We start from the raw sequence: 15,564 nt of genomic DNA on the forward strand, positions 1-15,564 counted from the left end.
GTTCTGTGAGAAGCCAGAGGAGATGAGTGAAATTTTAAATGTTTTTTTTCTTCAGTATTCACTAAGGAAAAGAATATTGAGCCTCATGAGGTGAAGAAATAAGGAAGGGAACTCATGGATAATATAAGAATTAATGAAGAGGTAGTGTTGGCTATATTAAGGTAGATAAATCTCCAGGTCCTGACAAAATATTCCCTAGGACCCTGAGGGAAGTTAATGAACAAATAGTGGGGGCGTTGACAGAAACTTTTAAAATGTTACTGGCCACAGGGGACGTGGCGGAGCACTGGAGGGTGGCTCATGTTCTGCTGTTCATAAAAGGATGAAAAGTAAAGCTGGTAATTATAGGCCTTATGTCTGACATTGGTGGTGGGTAAATTAATGGAAAGTGTTCTTAGAGATAGTATATACAGCTATTTGGAAAGACAGGGATTGATTCGGAGTAGTCAGCATGGTTTTGTACATGGTAGATCATGTCTAACAATCTTAGATATTTTTGGAGGTGGTTACTAAAAAGGTTGATGAGGGGAAGGCGGTGGATGTTGTCTATTTGGACTTTAGTAAGGCTTTTGAGAAGATTCCCCATAAGAGGTTAGTAAGGATGGTGGAAGCATTAGATATTATTGATGAAGTAATGAAATGGATTCAGCATGGTTGGATGGGAGATGCCAGAGAGTAGTGGTGGAAAATTGTTTGTCAAATTGGAGGTCGGAGACGAGTGGAGTGCCTCAGGGATCGGTACTGGGTCCATTCCTGTTTGTCATATTAATGATCTAGATGATCGTTACAGCGTGTACAGAGCCGTTGTCATACCCACGCTCCTGTTCGGCTCCGAATCATGGGTCCTCTACCGGCATCACCTACGGCTCCTAGAACACTTCCATCAGCACTGTCTCTGCTCCATTCTCAACATTCATTGGAATGACTTCATCACCAACATCAAAGTACTAGAGCTGGCAGAGTCCGCAAGCATCGAATCCATGCTGCTGAAGACCCAACTGTGCTGGGTAGGTCATGTCTCCAGAATGGAGGACCATCGCCTTCCCAAGATCGTGTTCTATGGCGAGCTCTCCACTGGCCACCGAGACAGAGGTGCACCAAAGAAGAGGTACAAGGACTGCTTAAAGAAATTTCTTGGTGCCTGCCACATTGACCACCGCCAGTGGGCTGATATCGCCTCCAACTGTGCATCTTGGCGCCTCACATTTCGGCGGGCAGCAACCTCCTTTGAAGAAGACAGCAGAGCCCACTTCACTGTCAAAAGACAAAGGAGGAAAAACCCAACACCCAACCCCAACCAACCAATTTTCCCTTGCAACCGCTGCAACCGTGCCTGCCTGTCCCGCATCGGACTTGTCAGTCACCAACGAGCCTGCAGCAGACGTGGACATACATACCCCTCCACAAATCTTCGTCCGCGAAGCCAAGCCAAAGAAAGAAAAAAAGATGATAGGGTGGCAAATTGGATTAGTAAATTTGCAGACAATACAAAGGTTGGTGTTGTGGACAGTGAGGAAGATTATCAAAGCTTGTAGGGTGATATAGAACAGTTAGAAGAGTGGGCTGAAAGATGGTAGATAGAGTTTAATACTGATAACTGTGAGGAAGGACATTTTGGTAGGACTAATCAAAATAGGACATACACGTTAAATGGTAGACAATTGAGGAGTGCAGTGGAACAAAGGGATTTAGGAATCATGGTACATAATTCTCTGAAAGGTAAATCACATGTGGATAAGGTGGTGAAGAAGGCATTTAGTATGTTGGCTTTCATAAATTAGAGTAAAAAATACAGAAGTTGGAACGTTATGTTGAAATTGTACAAGGCATTGGTGAGGCCAAATTTAGAATATTGCATGCAGTTTTGGTCCCGAATTACAAGAAGGATATAAACAGTATAGAGAGAGTGCAGAGGTTTACGAGAATGTCGCTGGGGTTTCAGGGTTTGAATGGTTGACCAAGCTGGGACTTTATTCTCTGGAGCGTAGAAGGTTGAGGGGTGATAGAGGTATTCAAAATTATAAGGAGGAACGGATAGAGTCAACGTGGATAGGTTTTTTCCACTAAGAGTGGGGGAGATTCAAAGAGGTCATAAATTGAGAGTAAACGGGGAAAAGTTTAAGGGAAACATAAGGGGGAATTTCTTCACGCAGAGGGTGGTGGGGGTATGGAATGAACTTCTGGCACTGGTGTTAGAAGTGAGATCGATGTTAATATTGAAGGAAAGGTTGGATAGGTATATGAACGTAAGGTCAGTGGGACTAGATAGGAGAAGATGTTCGTCACAGACTAGTAGGATCATACTGGCCTGTTTCTGTGCTGAAGATGGTTATGTGGTTAAAAAGGTATAAACTTTGTATTCAATTTACTAAATCCTGATCAATGTATTATGATCTTGTATTTGAATAAAATTAATCATTATAATATAATTATGATGATGTACAACACAGCACTGTATAAACTAATATATAAAGGACTGTGGTAAATCAAGCTGCACTCCATCCTCAACATTCATTGGAGCGCTTTCATCCCTAACGTCGAAGTACTTGAGATGGCAGAGGTCGACAGCATCGAGTCCACGCTGCTGAAGATCCAGCTGCGCTGTGTGGGTCACGTCTCCAGAATGGAGGACCATCGCCTTCCCAAGATCGTGTTATATGGCGAGCTCTCCACTGGCCACTGTGACAGAGGTGCACCAAATAAAAGGTACAAGGACTGCCAAAAGAAATCTCTTGGTGCCTGCCACATTGACCACCGCCAGTGGGCTGATATCGCCTCAAACCGTGCATCTTGGCGCCTCACAGTTTGGCGGGCAGCAACCTCCTTTGAGGAAGACCGCAGAGCCTACCTCACTGACAAAAGGCAAAGGAGGAAAAACCCAACACCCAACCCCAACCAACCAATTTTCCCCTGCAACCGTGTCTGCCTGTCCCGCATCAGACTTGTCAGCCACAAACGAGCCTGCAGCTGATGTGGACATTTACCCCCTCCATAAATCTTCGTCCACGAAGCCAAGCCAAAGACAATTTATAAAGACCATGGGAAAGTCAGGGATGAAATACCCACATCAAGCAATGGCAGACATGCCCTCCCTGAATTCTGTGCAGTAGCGAATGGGCTATATGAATGGAGCACTCATGGAAGGGTTTCTCTGCCACACAGAATTCTGGGAGAGTAGGTCCGCCATCACTTGATGCGTGTATTTCACCCCCGACTTTCCCACAGTCTTTATAAATTTATAAAAGATTTATATAGGTCAGCACAACAGGGGCTGAAGGACGAGACTGTGCTGTACATAATGCTTAATTGTGTTATAAAGAGGCATGATTAATTTTGCTTAAATACAAGATTATAATTAGCGAATGAGTCACTCAGTGGAGGATAGGCACCCTTCTCCCCAGGGATGCCTGGTGGTGAATGTGAAAGGACGCAGAGAACAGGTTAACAGTGGTCCAGTGTGAACGTTGAAAAAGTCTTCTTTAACCGGTTCATTGAATGGCCATTACAGGTTAGCCACTGTGAAAAGGGCTACTGACACATCATCTGGCCCACACATGGCAAAAGGTTGCCTGCCCCTGCTCTAGGATTTACACCCTGTAGTGAAGCAGGAATGGAAACTTATTTCCAGGTTATCACGGTGAGAGATGTGGCCGATAATCTACATGTGCCCACTTGACTTGTCTCTCTTGGTAATAGAGGTTGCAGGTTTGGGAGGCACTGTTGAAGTAGCTTGGGGATTTTGTAGACAGTAACTCCTTTTAAATTGCAGCAACTGGGTAGCTCTCCTGGGACCCAGGTGTGATTACTGGGGCAAAGGTGCTGGAAGCACCTTTTAAGTTGCAGGGGGATTGACCCCTTAAATTTCCAACCTAGTGATTTAATGGGGAATCCCACCCACACATTGAGGCATCACTCACTCACCGGTAGTACTGCCGGATGTTCAGATGCTGGCTGCCCGGTGATGCACACACACACAAGCACTGACATCACCAGAATAAGCATGCTGGCCATTTTCCCGATTAAATCATCTGTGGACGCAACCTAGATAAGTTTAACTGTGTTCCCCATCTCTGAGATAGGTTATGGATCCAGTTGGGCTCCAACGAGGTCGACAGAGTTGGACCCTTTTTAACTGCCACGTAACTTGGGTGCTAACCCAGTTAACCCCATTTTACATGGCAGTTTGAATGGGCCTATTGTGCCCTGCAGCTACTGTGTGCTGTGAATGTTGATCGTGCTGGAAGTAGCAACAATCAAGAGGGCTGCTTTGTTCAGAATAGCGTTGATCTTCTTAAGATTTGTTGGAGCTGTATTCATCCAGTCAAGTGCACCAGATTTTTGCTTTGTTGACTAGGGGTGTCGAAAGCCAAGACATCAAACTTGTATAAATTGGTTCCTGTGTTTTCTGTACTGGAAGAATAATCAAATCTCAAAAGTATTTCTTTGGTTGAGGTTCATGAAAGGTGCCATAGAAATGCAAATCCTTTCTTTAACATGTCCTAAAAGGGCCCCAAAGACAGTGTCTTCTGCATACTCTGGGAATGAATAGTCTGTGAAGATTGCCCTTTCTCAATAAGCATTTAAGAGTCAGGAGATTTAACAACATTCTTGCTCTTTACCTTTTAATTAGGAGGTCAGAAAGGAACAAAAATATTTAAGTAAAAATTACCACTCACTACCAGACTGCATTCCAGGCACTGGAACTGTTCAGAATACTTGTATCTTCAGAGTTGGGTCAGGATTAAAGGATAGTGAAGATGTTGGATTTGAATCACAAGCTTGAAAATGCTTTTGTTTTAAAATTAATGATTCTAATAACAGACTTCCATTTCTATAGCATCATTTATATCCCTTGCAGCAAATCCCTGCGTTTTGATGCCAATGAAGTTTCTCCTGACTGAAGTCACCACTATAATTTTTAAATTTAAATTTTATTTTTAAAATTTAGACATAGAGCACTGTAACAGGCCATTTCAGCCCATGAGTCTGCCCAATTAGCCTACACCCACCCTGGTACGTTTCATACGGTGGGTGGAAATGGGAGCCCCTGGGGAAAACCCACGCAGGCACAGAGAGAATGTACAAACTCCTTATAGACAGCACGGGATTCAAACCCCAGTCCCGATCGATGGCGTTATGCTAACCACAACATCAACCTTGCCGCCTCAGTGTAATATTGGAAAATTACAGCCAACATTTGCATCACAGGCTCCACAACAGCCACACAATGATGGTCAGATACCCTGCATGGGGAAATGCCAACCAAGAGATTAGTACAAGTCAGGAGACATGGCAATTTACTCCATTCATCTTGAAATAGTGCCAACTAATAATTTCCTTCTCCTGAAGGAAGCAGAGCCTCAGTTTAACATCTCACCTAAAAGACAAATTTCTCTGATAGGGCAGCATTTCTTCCAACCCAATATTGGAGCATGAGGCTGGATTCTTGTGTTCAGTCTTTGGAATGGAACACAGATGGGAAAGGGTACCAACTGAACTGTGGCTGGAATTCAAGACATGCTGCAATCAGAGCCTCCACCCAAGCAACATTTCACTTCTGCCCCAGCCATGCCAAGAGCATGAGCAACATATAGAATGGGAAAGGAAACTCCATGATTTACCTGCCATCCTAGGTCCCGAAAGCTGACATAGAGTTCATGTTTCTTGCAAGCCTGTCGCTGGTCACTGGTATTGTACTCTGTGGGGAAAATAAAAACTTGTCACAAAGGGTATGCAACAGGGTTGCAAGATGCTCTTGTTGGTTATAAAGCAAGAATTAATTTTACCTCTGAATTTGAATTGGTGCAGTGCTGCTTGGGATTGCACTGCAGGTACAAAATACTCCCATGTAGTCCCAAAGTTGCCTTTGAGCACACCATACTTTTACTTATCTCATGTCACAGTACAACTTGAATAGGGAGTGAAGTCTTGAAAAGTTACCCCTCTCATTTGCTTTCTTTCAAAACTTTCCTGTTTCTCTGTAACTCTATTTTCTGATATCATACCTTGACAAAGGGCTCAGGCCTGAAACATTGGTTACTCTTTACTTCCTAGAGATGTTGTGTGACCTGCTGAGTTTCTCCAGCATTTTTGTGCATTACACTTCTGACATTATCTTTCAGTTCTAAGGCCTTTGAGAGACAAAGAGGATTCCCATTGTGTTTCTGTTAAGAGTATTAGATTCTACAACCTTACATAGAACATTATAACATTGCCCTCAGACTTAAAGTATACTAGTTGGACAGAGAATTAATCACTTAGTTAACTGCTTCAGTGCATTGACTGAGTGTGGTCAGTCTCCTTTCCAGCCTCTCTCTCCAATACTATTCAATTAATTCCCCATTCCTCTTGTGCTACATGCAAAACTCGTCACAGAGCCCCCCGATTAAATATCATTGGTCAATGCAATAGAACATTCTTTGGCTTGGCTTCGCGGACGAAGATTTATGGAGGGGGTAAAAGTCCACGTCATCTGCAGGCTCGTTTGTGGCTGACAAGTCCGATGCGGGACAGGCAGACACGGTTGCAGCAGCTGCAGGGGAAAATTGGTTGGTTGGGGTTGGGTGTTGGGTTTTTCCTCCTTTGCCTTTTGTCAGTGAGGTGGGCTCTGCGGTCTTCTTCAAAGGAGGTTGCTGCCCGCCAAACTGTGAGGCGCCAAGATGCACGGTTTGAGGCGATATCAGCCCACTGGCGGTGGTCAATGTGGCAGGCACCAAGAGATTTCTTTAGGCAGTCCTTGTACCTTTTCTTTGGTGCACCTCTGTCACGGTGGCCAGTGGAGAGCTCGCCACATAACACGATCTTGGGAAGGCGATGGTCCTCCATTCTGGAGACGTGACCCACCCAGCGCAGCTGGATCTTCAGCAGCGTGGACTCGATGCTGTCGACCTCTGCCATCTCGAGTACTACGACGTTAGGGATGAAAGCGCTCCAGTGAATGTTGAGGATGGAGTGGAGACAACGCTGGTGGAAGCGTTCTAGGAGCCGTAGGTGATGCCGGTAGAGGACCCATGATTCGGAGCCGAACAGGAGTGTGGGTATGACAACGGCTCTGTATACGCTTATCTTTGTGAGGTTTTTCAGTTGGTTGTTTTTCCAGACTCTTTTGTGTAGTCTTCCAAAGGCGCTATTTGCCTTGGCGAGTCTGTTGTCTATCTCATTGTCGATCCTTGCATCCGATGAAATAGTGCAGCCAAGATAGGTAAACTGGTTGACCGTTTTGAGTTTTGTGTGCCCGATGGAGATGTGGGGGGGCTGGTAGTCATGGTGGGGAGCTGGCTGATGGAGGACCTCAGTTTTCTTCAGGCTGACTTCCAGGCCAAACATTTTGGCAGTTTCCGCAAAGCAGGACGTCAAGCGCTGAAGAGCTGGCTCTGAATGGGCAACTAAAGCGGCATCATCTGCAAAGAGTAGTTCACGGACAAGTTTCTCTTGTGTCTTGGTGTGAGCTTGCAGGCGCCTCAGATTGAAGAGACTGCCATCCGTGCGGTACCGGATGTAAATAGCGTCTTCATTGTTGGGGTCTTTCATGGCTTGGTTCAGCATCATACTGAAGAAGATTGAAAAGAGGGTTGGTGCGAGAACACAGCCTTGCTTCACGCCATTGTTAATGGAGAAGGGTTCAGAGAGCTCATTGCTGTATCATTACAGTACAGAAAACATTCTAGACTGTGCCGAACTATTATTCTGCTTAGTCCCACTGACCTGCGTCCAGTCTATATTCCTCAATAGTTCTCCCATCCTTGAATATGTTCAAATTTGTCTTAAAAATGAGCCCTCAAGCCCTAGCAACAACCTAGTAAATCTTCTCTGCACTTTCAAATTTTGATATGTTTCCTGTGGTTAAGTGACAAAACTACACCCCATACTCCAAATTTAGCCTCATCAATGATTTGTACAACTTTACCACAATACCTTGGATTGTCGAGGGTCAAGCGGCCTCTCCAGCCTCATATGCTAATCAAGAGTTAGCTCTGTCCACTTGTGAGGCTGATGTGTGATTGGTCGCCTAGGTGTCTCACGGGTCATGTGGATGGTCTTGTGTCGAAAAAGCCAAGCACGTCAAATCTCTGTCTCTCTCTTGGTTTATGCTGCTTCATGGAGACCATTACTGAATGCCAGGCTGCAGGCCACGGGCGGCTCTGGAGGGCCGAATGCAATGGGCCCATCTCGGATCCCAGGCCATGGGGAATGCTGGGGACCAGGTTGATTTGATGTACTTGTTAGTTGTAATTACTGTTCATTAGTGTACTGTGCCTGTGGGTGGGTGGGCATTGTGCTTTTAACCTTTGCGTTCCCAGTCGAGAGTTGAGAATATTTAGTAGTGATTTATTTGCACCCAAGGTGTAGTTATTTGTGTATTATTGCTGTGTATGTGCTCAATAGTTGTGATCATTGAGAACTCCAGGCTGCAAGCCACGGACATCTCCGGAGAGCCGACTGCAATGGGCCTGACCCAGAACCTGAGCATCAGTGACACTTGAGATCAGTTTCATGTACATGTACTCATTTAGTTATGCAGTAGAGAGTGCCTGTGGGTGGTGGGTGCTGAAGTTAAACCCTTGATGCTCAGTATACCGGGCCTGTGTGCTGTGTACATTAGTCTGTCAGTGTGTTCCCTTTTTTGTGAATTCCCCTGTGTATAAATAAAGACCACTGCTTGTTCTAACTTGATTCTCTTTGAACCCGTTGAACCTATTCTGAATACATTTCCCAACTCCTACACTCTATATTTTAATTTATGAAGGCCAATGTGCCGAAAGCTTTTTTACAACCCTATGATGCCATTTTCAGGGAATGATGTATCTGCAGTCACAGTTCCTTCTGTTCAACTGCACTCCTCAGTGCCCTACCATTAACTGTGTATGTCCTACCTAGGCTTGACCTTCCAAAATATAACACCTCACACTTGTCAGCATTAAATTTCATCTGCAATTTTGCAGCCCACTTTTCCAGCAGGCTCAGATCCCTTTGCTCGCTGTCAATCTACAAACTTGCTGATACAATTTACCACATAATCATCTTGATCAGTGATATAGATGACAAACAAAAATGGGGTCAAAGGCTTCCAGTCAGAGAAGCAATCATCCACGACCATTCTCTGGTTTCTCCCAGGAAGCCAATGCTGACTCCACTTTATGACTTCACTATGAATATCGAGCAACTGAACATTCCTGACTAATGTGAACTATGGCTTCTGGCCAACATTCCCTTTCCAAAGGTTTTTCACACCTACTCAGTGTTTTGTGTCCTATTCCCACAGCAGAATAGGCAATCCATCTCCTCCGCAACTCACCGCTGATGGCCAAATTGGACCACAAACCCATAGTTGATTGTTAAAGCAATGCAGATGTCAAATGTTGAAAAGTCATTCCCACCCACCCCCCCCAAGAAATAAAACTTTCATTTGAAAACCAAGTTGGTAGATGGGCAAATTGGTATTCCCACCTCTTTGCCCATAGAAAAGCCCAATGCAAAGACCATTCAGATCACTACTACAAGGAAAAATGGAGGTGTTTATAGCTCATAGAACATCATTATCACTGAAGATACTCCAACAGGAACAGGGGACAAGCCCAGGTATGAGGTATGGTTGTGTTTTATATTTGGACTGGTTTGGGGAAGAAGGTTTGAAATGGCTCCATATAAACAATGGCTGCAGCCCCAGAACATTGGGCCAAATCTTCCCATCTCCGAGACCTCAGGGGAGATTTTCATTGTGACGGCTCAAGGCAAGCACCGCCATGTGAGTGAATAAAAATTATGACCTACTACCTTGCAGTTCTGCCAGTTGAGTAAACAGTGCCAACCATGGCAAACTCAGGAAATGGGAAACAGGCACTGTGCAACATTCCTGTTTTGAGGAAGGAAATATTCCTTAATCCTAACCATCTCCTTTTTTCTCCTCTCAAATTACTAATTGGGAGGAATTTGTCAACTAGAATTTTGAAACAACTGATTTATCATTTCTAAAACTTAATTGGAAATTATGAGCTAAACTTGGCTATTCAGGTGGACAGAGTAGTGAAGAAGGGGATTGGCTTGCCTTCATGGGCAGGGTTTTGAGTGCAAAAGTTGGACAAGGCCCTGATGAGATCACACTTGGAGTATTGTGTGTAGTTCTGATCGCCCAGCGATCAGGATATCAACAAGTTGGAAAGGATCAAGAGAAGATTCACCAGGATATTTCCAGGTCTGAAGGGCTTCAGTTGTATGGAGAGGTTAGATAGGCTGGGCTTTTATTTCTTAGAGCAAAGGAGACGAGGGATAGCCTTTATAAATATTTAGATAATCATTAAAATGAATGCTCAGAGTCTTTCTCCCAGGGGAAATGATTCTTGACCTATAGGCCACAGGTTCAAGGTGTCAGGGGAAAGATTTAAGTGAGATAGAAGAGGTAACTTTTTCCCCCTTGGGGTAGTCCATATCTGGAACTATAGAAACAGTTGTTATGAACTAACAACCCTCTTAATTATTTTTGGTACTAAACGGACTGTTAGCAACTAACACAGGAACAGCAATGAAAAATTCACCAGACAATGGTAAATTCAAAATAATAGTTTTTAAAAAAATTAAACTATTAATAACATTTCTTACTTATCTCTAAACTTAACTCTAAAGTTAACCTCACATGCACAAATATAAAATGTAAATGTGTGTATGTAATAAAGTCCACTTCTGAAAAGTCCGTTTTTAAAACTTCAGCTTCATTTTAGTCTTGCTTGGAAGGTCTTACATTCTCAGTTCAGAAATAATCACAAAGCACTTTTAAACGTCATATCTTTAGGCATCTTTACTCACAATTCACAATTCTGCCCTCTTTTCAAGAGGCAGGGAATGTGGCTATTTTCTTCCATGATTAATTCACAAATCCAGACAAGGGTTAAATGAAGTGTCATACAAAAATAGACCCTGTAGAATTCTGTCCTCTTTCCCAGAGAGACAGCAAAGTGGTCTTCCTTATTTCAAAAGCTACTGATTATGTGTTCTCCTTTATCCAGGAATAACACACACATCACCTATTCTGGTTACTGTAACTCAACCATATCTTTTTCAAGGTTTCCAGCCCTGTGTGTCACAGGGGTTTGACTTCTGTAAATTCCAAACTGAATTCTTTCAAAAAATGTCTGAATTTGATAATATATTTTTCCAAACCATGTGACAGTTATGAGATTATTTTTATTTCCTAGAAAATGTGATCAGTTATTGGAATTTTAAATAGTTGCCAATCCCAGCTTCTTGAAAACAATGTGATCTTCACACCTCTGACTTGTAGACGACATGATTCCAAAAGATTACCTCACTTCTGTTTCAAAAGCTTATGTATATCACTCACTTGGCTATGTTTCATTTCTCTTATTCAAGAGGCCTTGTGGTTTAGTTTAAAAACAGATGGCTTCCTCAGCAATTCTTTTTGAGTACTTAGATACTTCAGTTTTTAATAAAGCAAACATTCCATTGTTCTTGAATAATTAAGACCCACTTCAATTCCATTAGGTCTTTCTAAGACAAGTCAACTCCAAAAATGAACACCTTTTCTGAGTTTAATGGTTCTCTGTAAATGTGCTGTGTCTTGTGTGTGACCCTATACCAGCCCACAACTAACTTACTAAGAATACATGTACAATATTTTAACTCTATAATTTACTTTACTAAGGTATTTTTTTATATGTGAGAAATATAGTTTAACATTAAATTAAAGGTTAACACAAATCTGTTACACAGGTACTATTACAACATTCAAAAGGACTAAGGAGGATATGGACCAAATGCAGGCAAATAGGTCTAGCCCAGAACACCAACCTGTTTGGCATAGATAAGTCAGGGCAAAGGGCATGTTCTGTGCTGTGTGCAGTCAAGGTGCTCTCTTGCCACATAGCATAGACCAGTATTATTTCTGAAAAAAAAACCTTACTGTCTTGAGATTGCTGGAGATTCCTTCAATGAGCAGAAAACATAGCGGCTGGGAGGTATGGTATTTATTTGAGTGCAGTTCCAAACCTCCAGTCTATACACACAAATTCTCTAGATCTTGTAGAGTAATTGCATTGATCATGGTTTAGGACTCAGAAGAATTTCTTGACATGCCTGGAGCTGCCAAAATATCTAATGTTTCATTGTAATTTAACTGCTATTGAAGAGTTCTTGCTTTGCATTACAAAATTCTTCTGTAAAGTGATTATACTGAATAAACAAGAACATACATTGATGAGATATTTTACAAGGCTAGCAATTTCAAAATGATCTTCAGTACACATTCTGGGTGGGCAACGGAAGGCAGCGATTGCTAAATACTTAAGATCTATTGACACAACCCCAAAATGAAAATGTAGAGATCAGGCTGGGAAGGTCATGCCTTTTTCCTGCCATTTGCACAAAAGTAGCAATTCCAGCTAATCAGCTTGCTAACAAAAAGAGTAAAATGCCCAATCAGTTAAAATGCCCAAGTATGCAAGCATAGAAATGCTGATATTTGTTGATAAAGTGAGAGTATAATGGAGAGACAGAGAAAGTGAGTGAAAGAGAAAGTGAAAACAAGAATGTGTGTGTGTGTGTGTGTGTGTGTGTGTGTGTGTGTGTGTGTGTGTGTGTGTGTGTGTGTGTGAGTGAGTGAGAGAGAGAGAGAGAGTGCACACACCAGTACTCTTCAGCAGCTTCTCTTGCAAGCAGTTGACACTGTACTGGATCCCAGCAAGCAGAAATCCATCAGTGCAAGTGGTGAGTAATGTGCCAGTCTATCAGTTTCCAAGTCAAACATTTTACTCTTCTCTGCTGTCTGGAAGTCATTAGAAAGAGGATCCTGTTAACATTGCTAGACAGAAGTATGATGTCTGTGCTGACCATGAGGCTAATTTAAACTGCACACCTGCCTGCACACCTCCCTCCATTCCCTGCCAGTTCATGTCTGTCTTAATGCTCTTTAAAATTGCTCTCATATCTGCTTTCAACACATGCCCTGGCAGCACATTCTACTTGCTATGTTTAAAAAAACTTGCCTCGCACATCTCACTTTAAACCTGTGCTCTCTAGTTTTTGTTTCCACCCTGGGAAAAAGATTGACTACTTACCCTATCTATGCCTCTATCAGATCTCCTCTCAGCCTCTGATGCTCCAGAAAAAAAAAGCAACCTGTTTGTCCAACAAATATACAACCATATAACAATTACAGCAAAGAAACAGGGCAACTTGGCCCTTCTAGTCTATGCTGAACACTTTCTCCCACCTAACCCCACTGACCTACACTCACTTGACTTGTAACCCTCCATTCCTTTCCTGCCCATATATATCAAACCTCCTTAAATGCTAATATCGAGCCTGCCTCTACCACTTCGTCTAAAAGCTCATTCCACACACCTACAACTCTGAGTAAAGAAGTCCACGTCATGTTTCCTCTAAACTTTTCCCCTTACTCTCAACTCGTCCTCTTGCTTGTATCCCCCCCCTTTCTGAAAGGAAAAAGCCTCTCCATGTCAAATCAATCTATACCCCTAATAATTTTAAATACCTCAATAAAATCCCCATCTCAATCTTCTACACTCCAAAGAATAAAGACCTAACTTATTTAACCTTTCACAATAACTTAGACCCTGTAACCCCTCCAACATGTTAATGAATCTTCTCTGCATTTTCTCCAATTTATTGATATCTTACTGTATCTTAATGCAGACAACAATCTGGTGAATCTCTCCTGCAGCCTCTTTAACACCACATTCTTCCCATAATGTAGTGACCAGAATGCACATAATGCTCCAAATGTAACCCAACCAAACTTTTATACAGCTGCAATATGACTTCCCAACCTTTATACTCAAAACCCCTGATCAATAAATGACCTATCCACTTGTGCTGCCAATTTCAGGGTGCTATGGACTTGCACCCAAAAATCCATCTGTTCAGTGTTGTTAAGGGTCCTGCCACATACAGCAACACTAAACACATATAGATGAAACTCCATCTGCCATCAGCCCATATTTCAACTGGACTAGATGAATCTGTTTGCAGCCTTGCTCCAGATTTTTTGCACTAACAACAGGATTCCACTTCCAAACACATCTTCCCCTCTCCTCTTCTCTCTGCCTTCCGTAGAGACCGCACCCTCCAGGATTCCCTTGTGCACTCCTCCCACCCCACAAATAATCTCCGCCCCCTCCAGCACCTTCCCTTGTGGCCGCAGGAGGTGTCATACTTCACTTGTGTATCTGCAGGAGTGATTTACTGCATCTGGTGCTTCCTTTATGGCCTTCTCTACATTGGAGAGACTGGGTGCAGACTGGGGGATCACCTCGCTGAGCACCTTTGCTCTGTTCAGATCAGTGTCAGGGACCTCCCAGTGGCCAACCATTTCAGTTCTGCATCCCACTCCCATACTCATATGTCTGTTCCATGACTTCATGTACATTCCCACCAAGACCACCCACAAAATTCCGTTTTGGCCGCTCTCCAGCCAGATGGGATCAACATTGACTGGTCTGGTTTCTGCTAACCTCCTCTCCCCTTCCTTTCCTTCAGCTCTCCACCCCCCTTCCCTCTCTATTCACCTAGCCATCCCTCCTCCCCCTGCTTGATGTTATGCCCTCCCTCCCTTCTCCACCCATGACCTCATGCGTTTGTGACCCTGCTCCTCTTTCCCCCCCCCCACCCTCTTACCTTTGTGTTCGGATGCCTGCTGACATTTTTCCATACCTTGATGAAGGGCTCAAGCTCAAAGCGCTGGTGATGTATTTTTATCTTTGCTACATAAAGGACATTGTTTGACCTGCTGAGTTTCTCGAGTATTGTGCTTTTACTGCAACCTTGCTCATTCTTCACAAGTCTGATAATTGTTGTCTACTTTGCAAACTTACTAATCAACCTATCTACATTTTTATCCAAAACATTTAAATTCGCGCAAACAATAGAGGAGCCAGCATTGATCCTACAGAACGTCAGTTGTCACAGGACCTCTCCATCACTATGGCTAAACCATTTTGAATCCAACCTATCAAGTCCCAATGGATCTTATGTGACTTAATCTTCTAAATCAGCCTATCATGAAGGACCTTATCGATAGCTTTAATAAAGTTCACGTTGTCAACAGTGACTGCCCTAGCCCCAATTATCTTCATCACCAGCTCAAGAAACTTGACTTGCAAGGCATGACCTCCCCTGCACAAAGCCATTCTGACTATTCTGAACAAGAGTAAATACCAGTACAGTAGATCCTATCATTAAAATTTTTCTCCAAAAATTTCCCAACCGCTGATGGTTCATTGGGCAACAATTTGTCCCCATTGGCCTTCCTAAACATAAGAACATATCAGTAAATTGAGAGAGACTAAGGACAGAGCTGGAGAGGCCTTGACCACCATCCGGTCCAGAATCAAGTGTCATGAACTTACTCCAGAAAATCTTGGCCATTTCAAGCAGCAAGAATGGTGCATCAAACAAACACACCCTTATCCCCAGAAACTGGCATGGAGGCTCCCTCAATAAAGCAGCACAATGTGTGAGCTTAATATAAAACAATAGAGAGGGCCATCACAATCATGTTGGGGTTTCTTCCTTGCCATCAGAAAATATCATTTT

General features: G+C 43.1%; 1 protein-coding gene across 4 annotated transcripts in view; it reads right to left on the minus strand.

Moving 5' to 3' along the window:
- The window catches only part of bmp6 (bone morphogenetic protein 6), a 147,930-nt gene that overhangs the window by 26,322 nt on the left and 106,044 nt on the right, over positions 1-15,564 (minus strand). For all 4 annotated transcript variants that reach the window (XM_069920858.1, XM_069920857.1, XM_069920860.1 and 1 more), the window contains exon 5: positions 5,622-5,698. In XM_069920858.1, coding sequence (XP_069776959.1) covers positions 5,622-5,698 — 77 coding nt within the window. The remainder of the gene's footprint in view (positions 1-5,621; positions 5,699-15,564) is intronic.

Source organism: Narcine bancroftii, chromosome 2 (genome assembly GCF_036971445.1).
Source record: "Narcine bancroftii isolate sNarBan1 chromosome 2, sNarBan1.hap1, whole genome shotgun sequence".
Classification (NCBI taxonomy): domain Eukaryota; kingdom Metazoa; phylum Chordata; class Chondrichthyes; order Torpediniformes; family Narcinidae; genus Narcine; species Narcine bancroftii.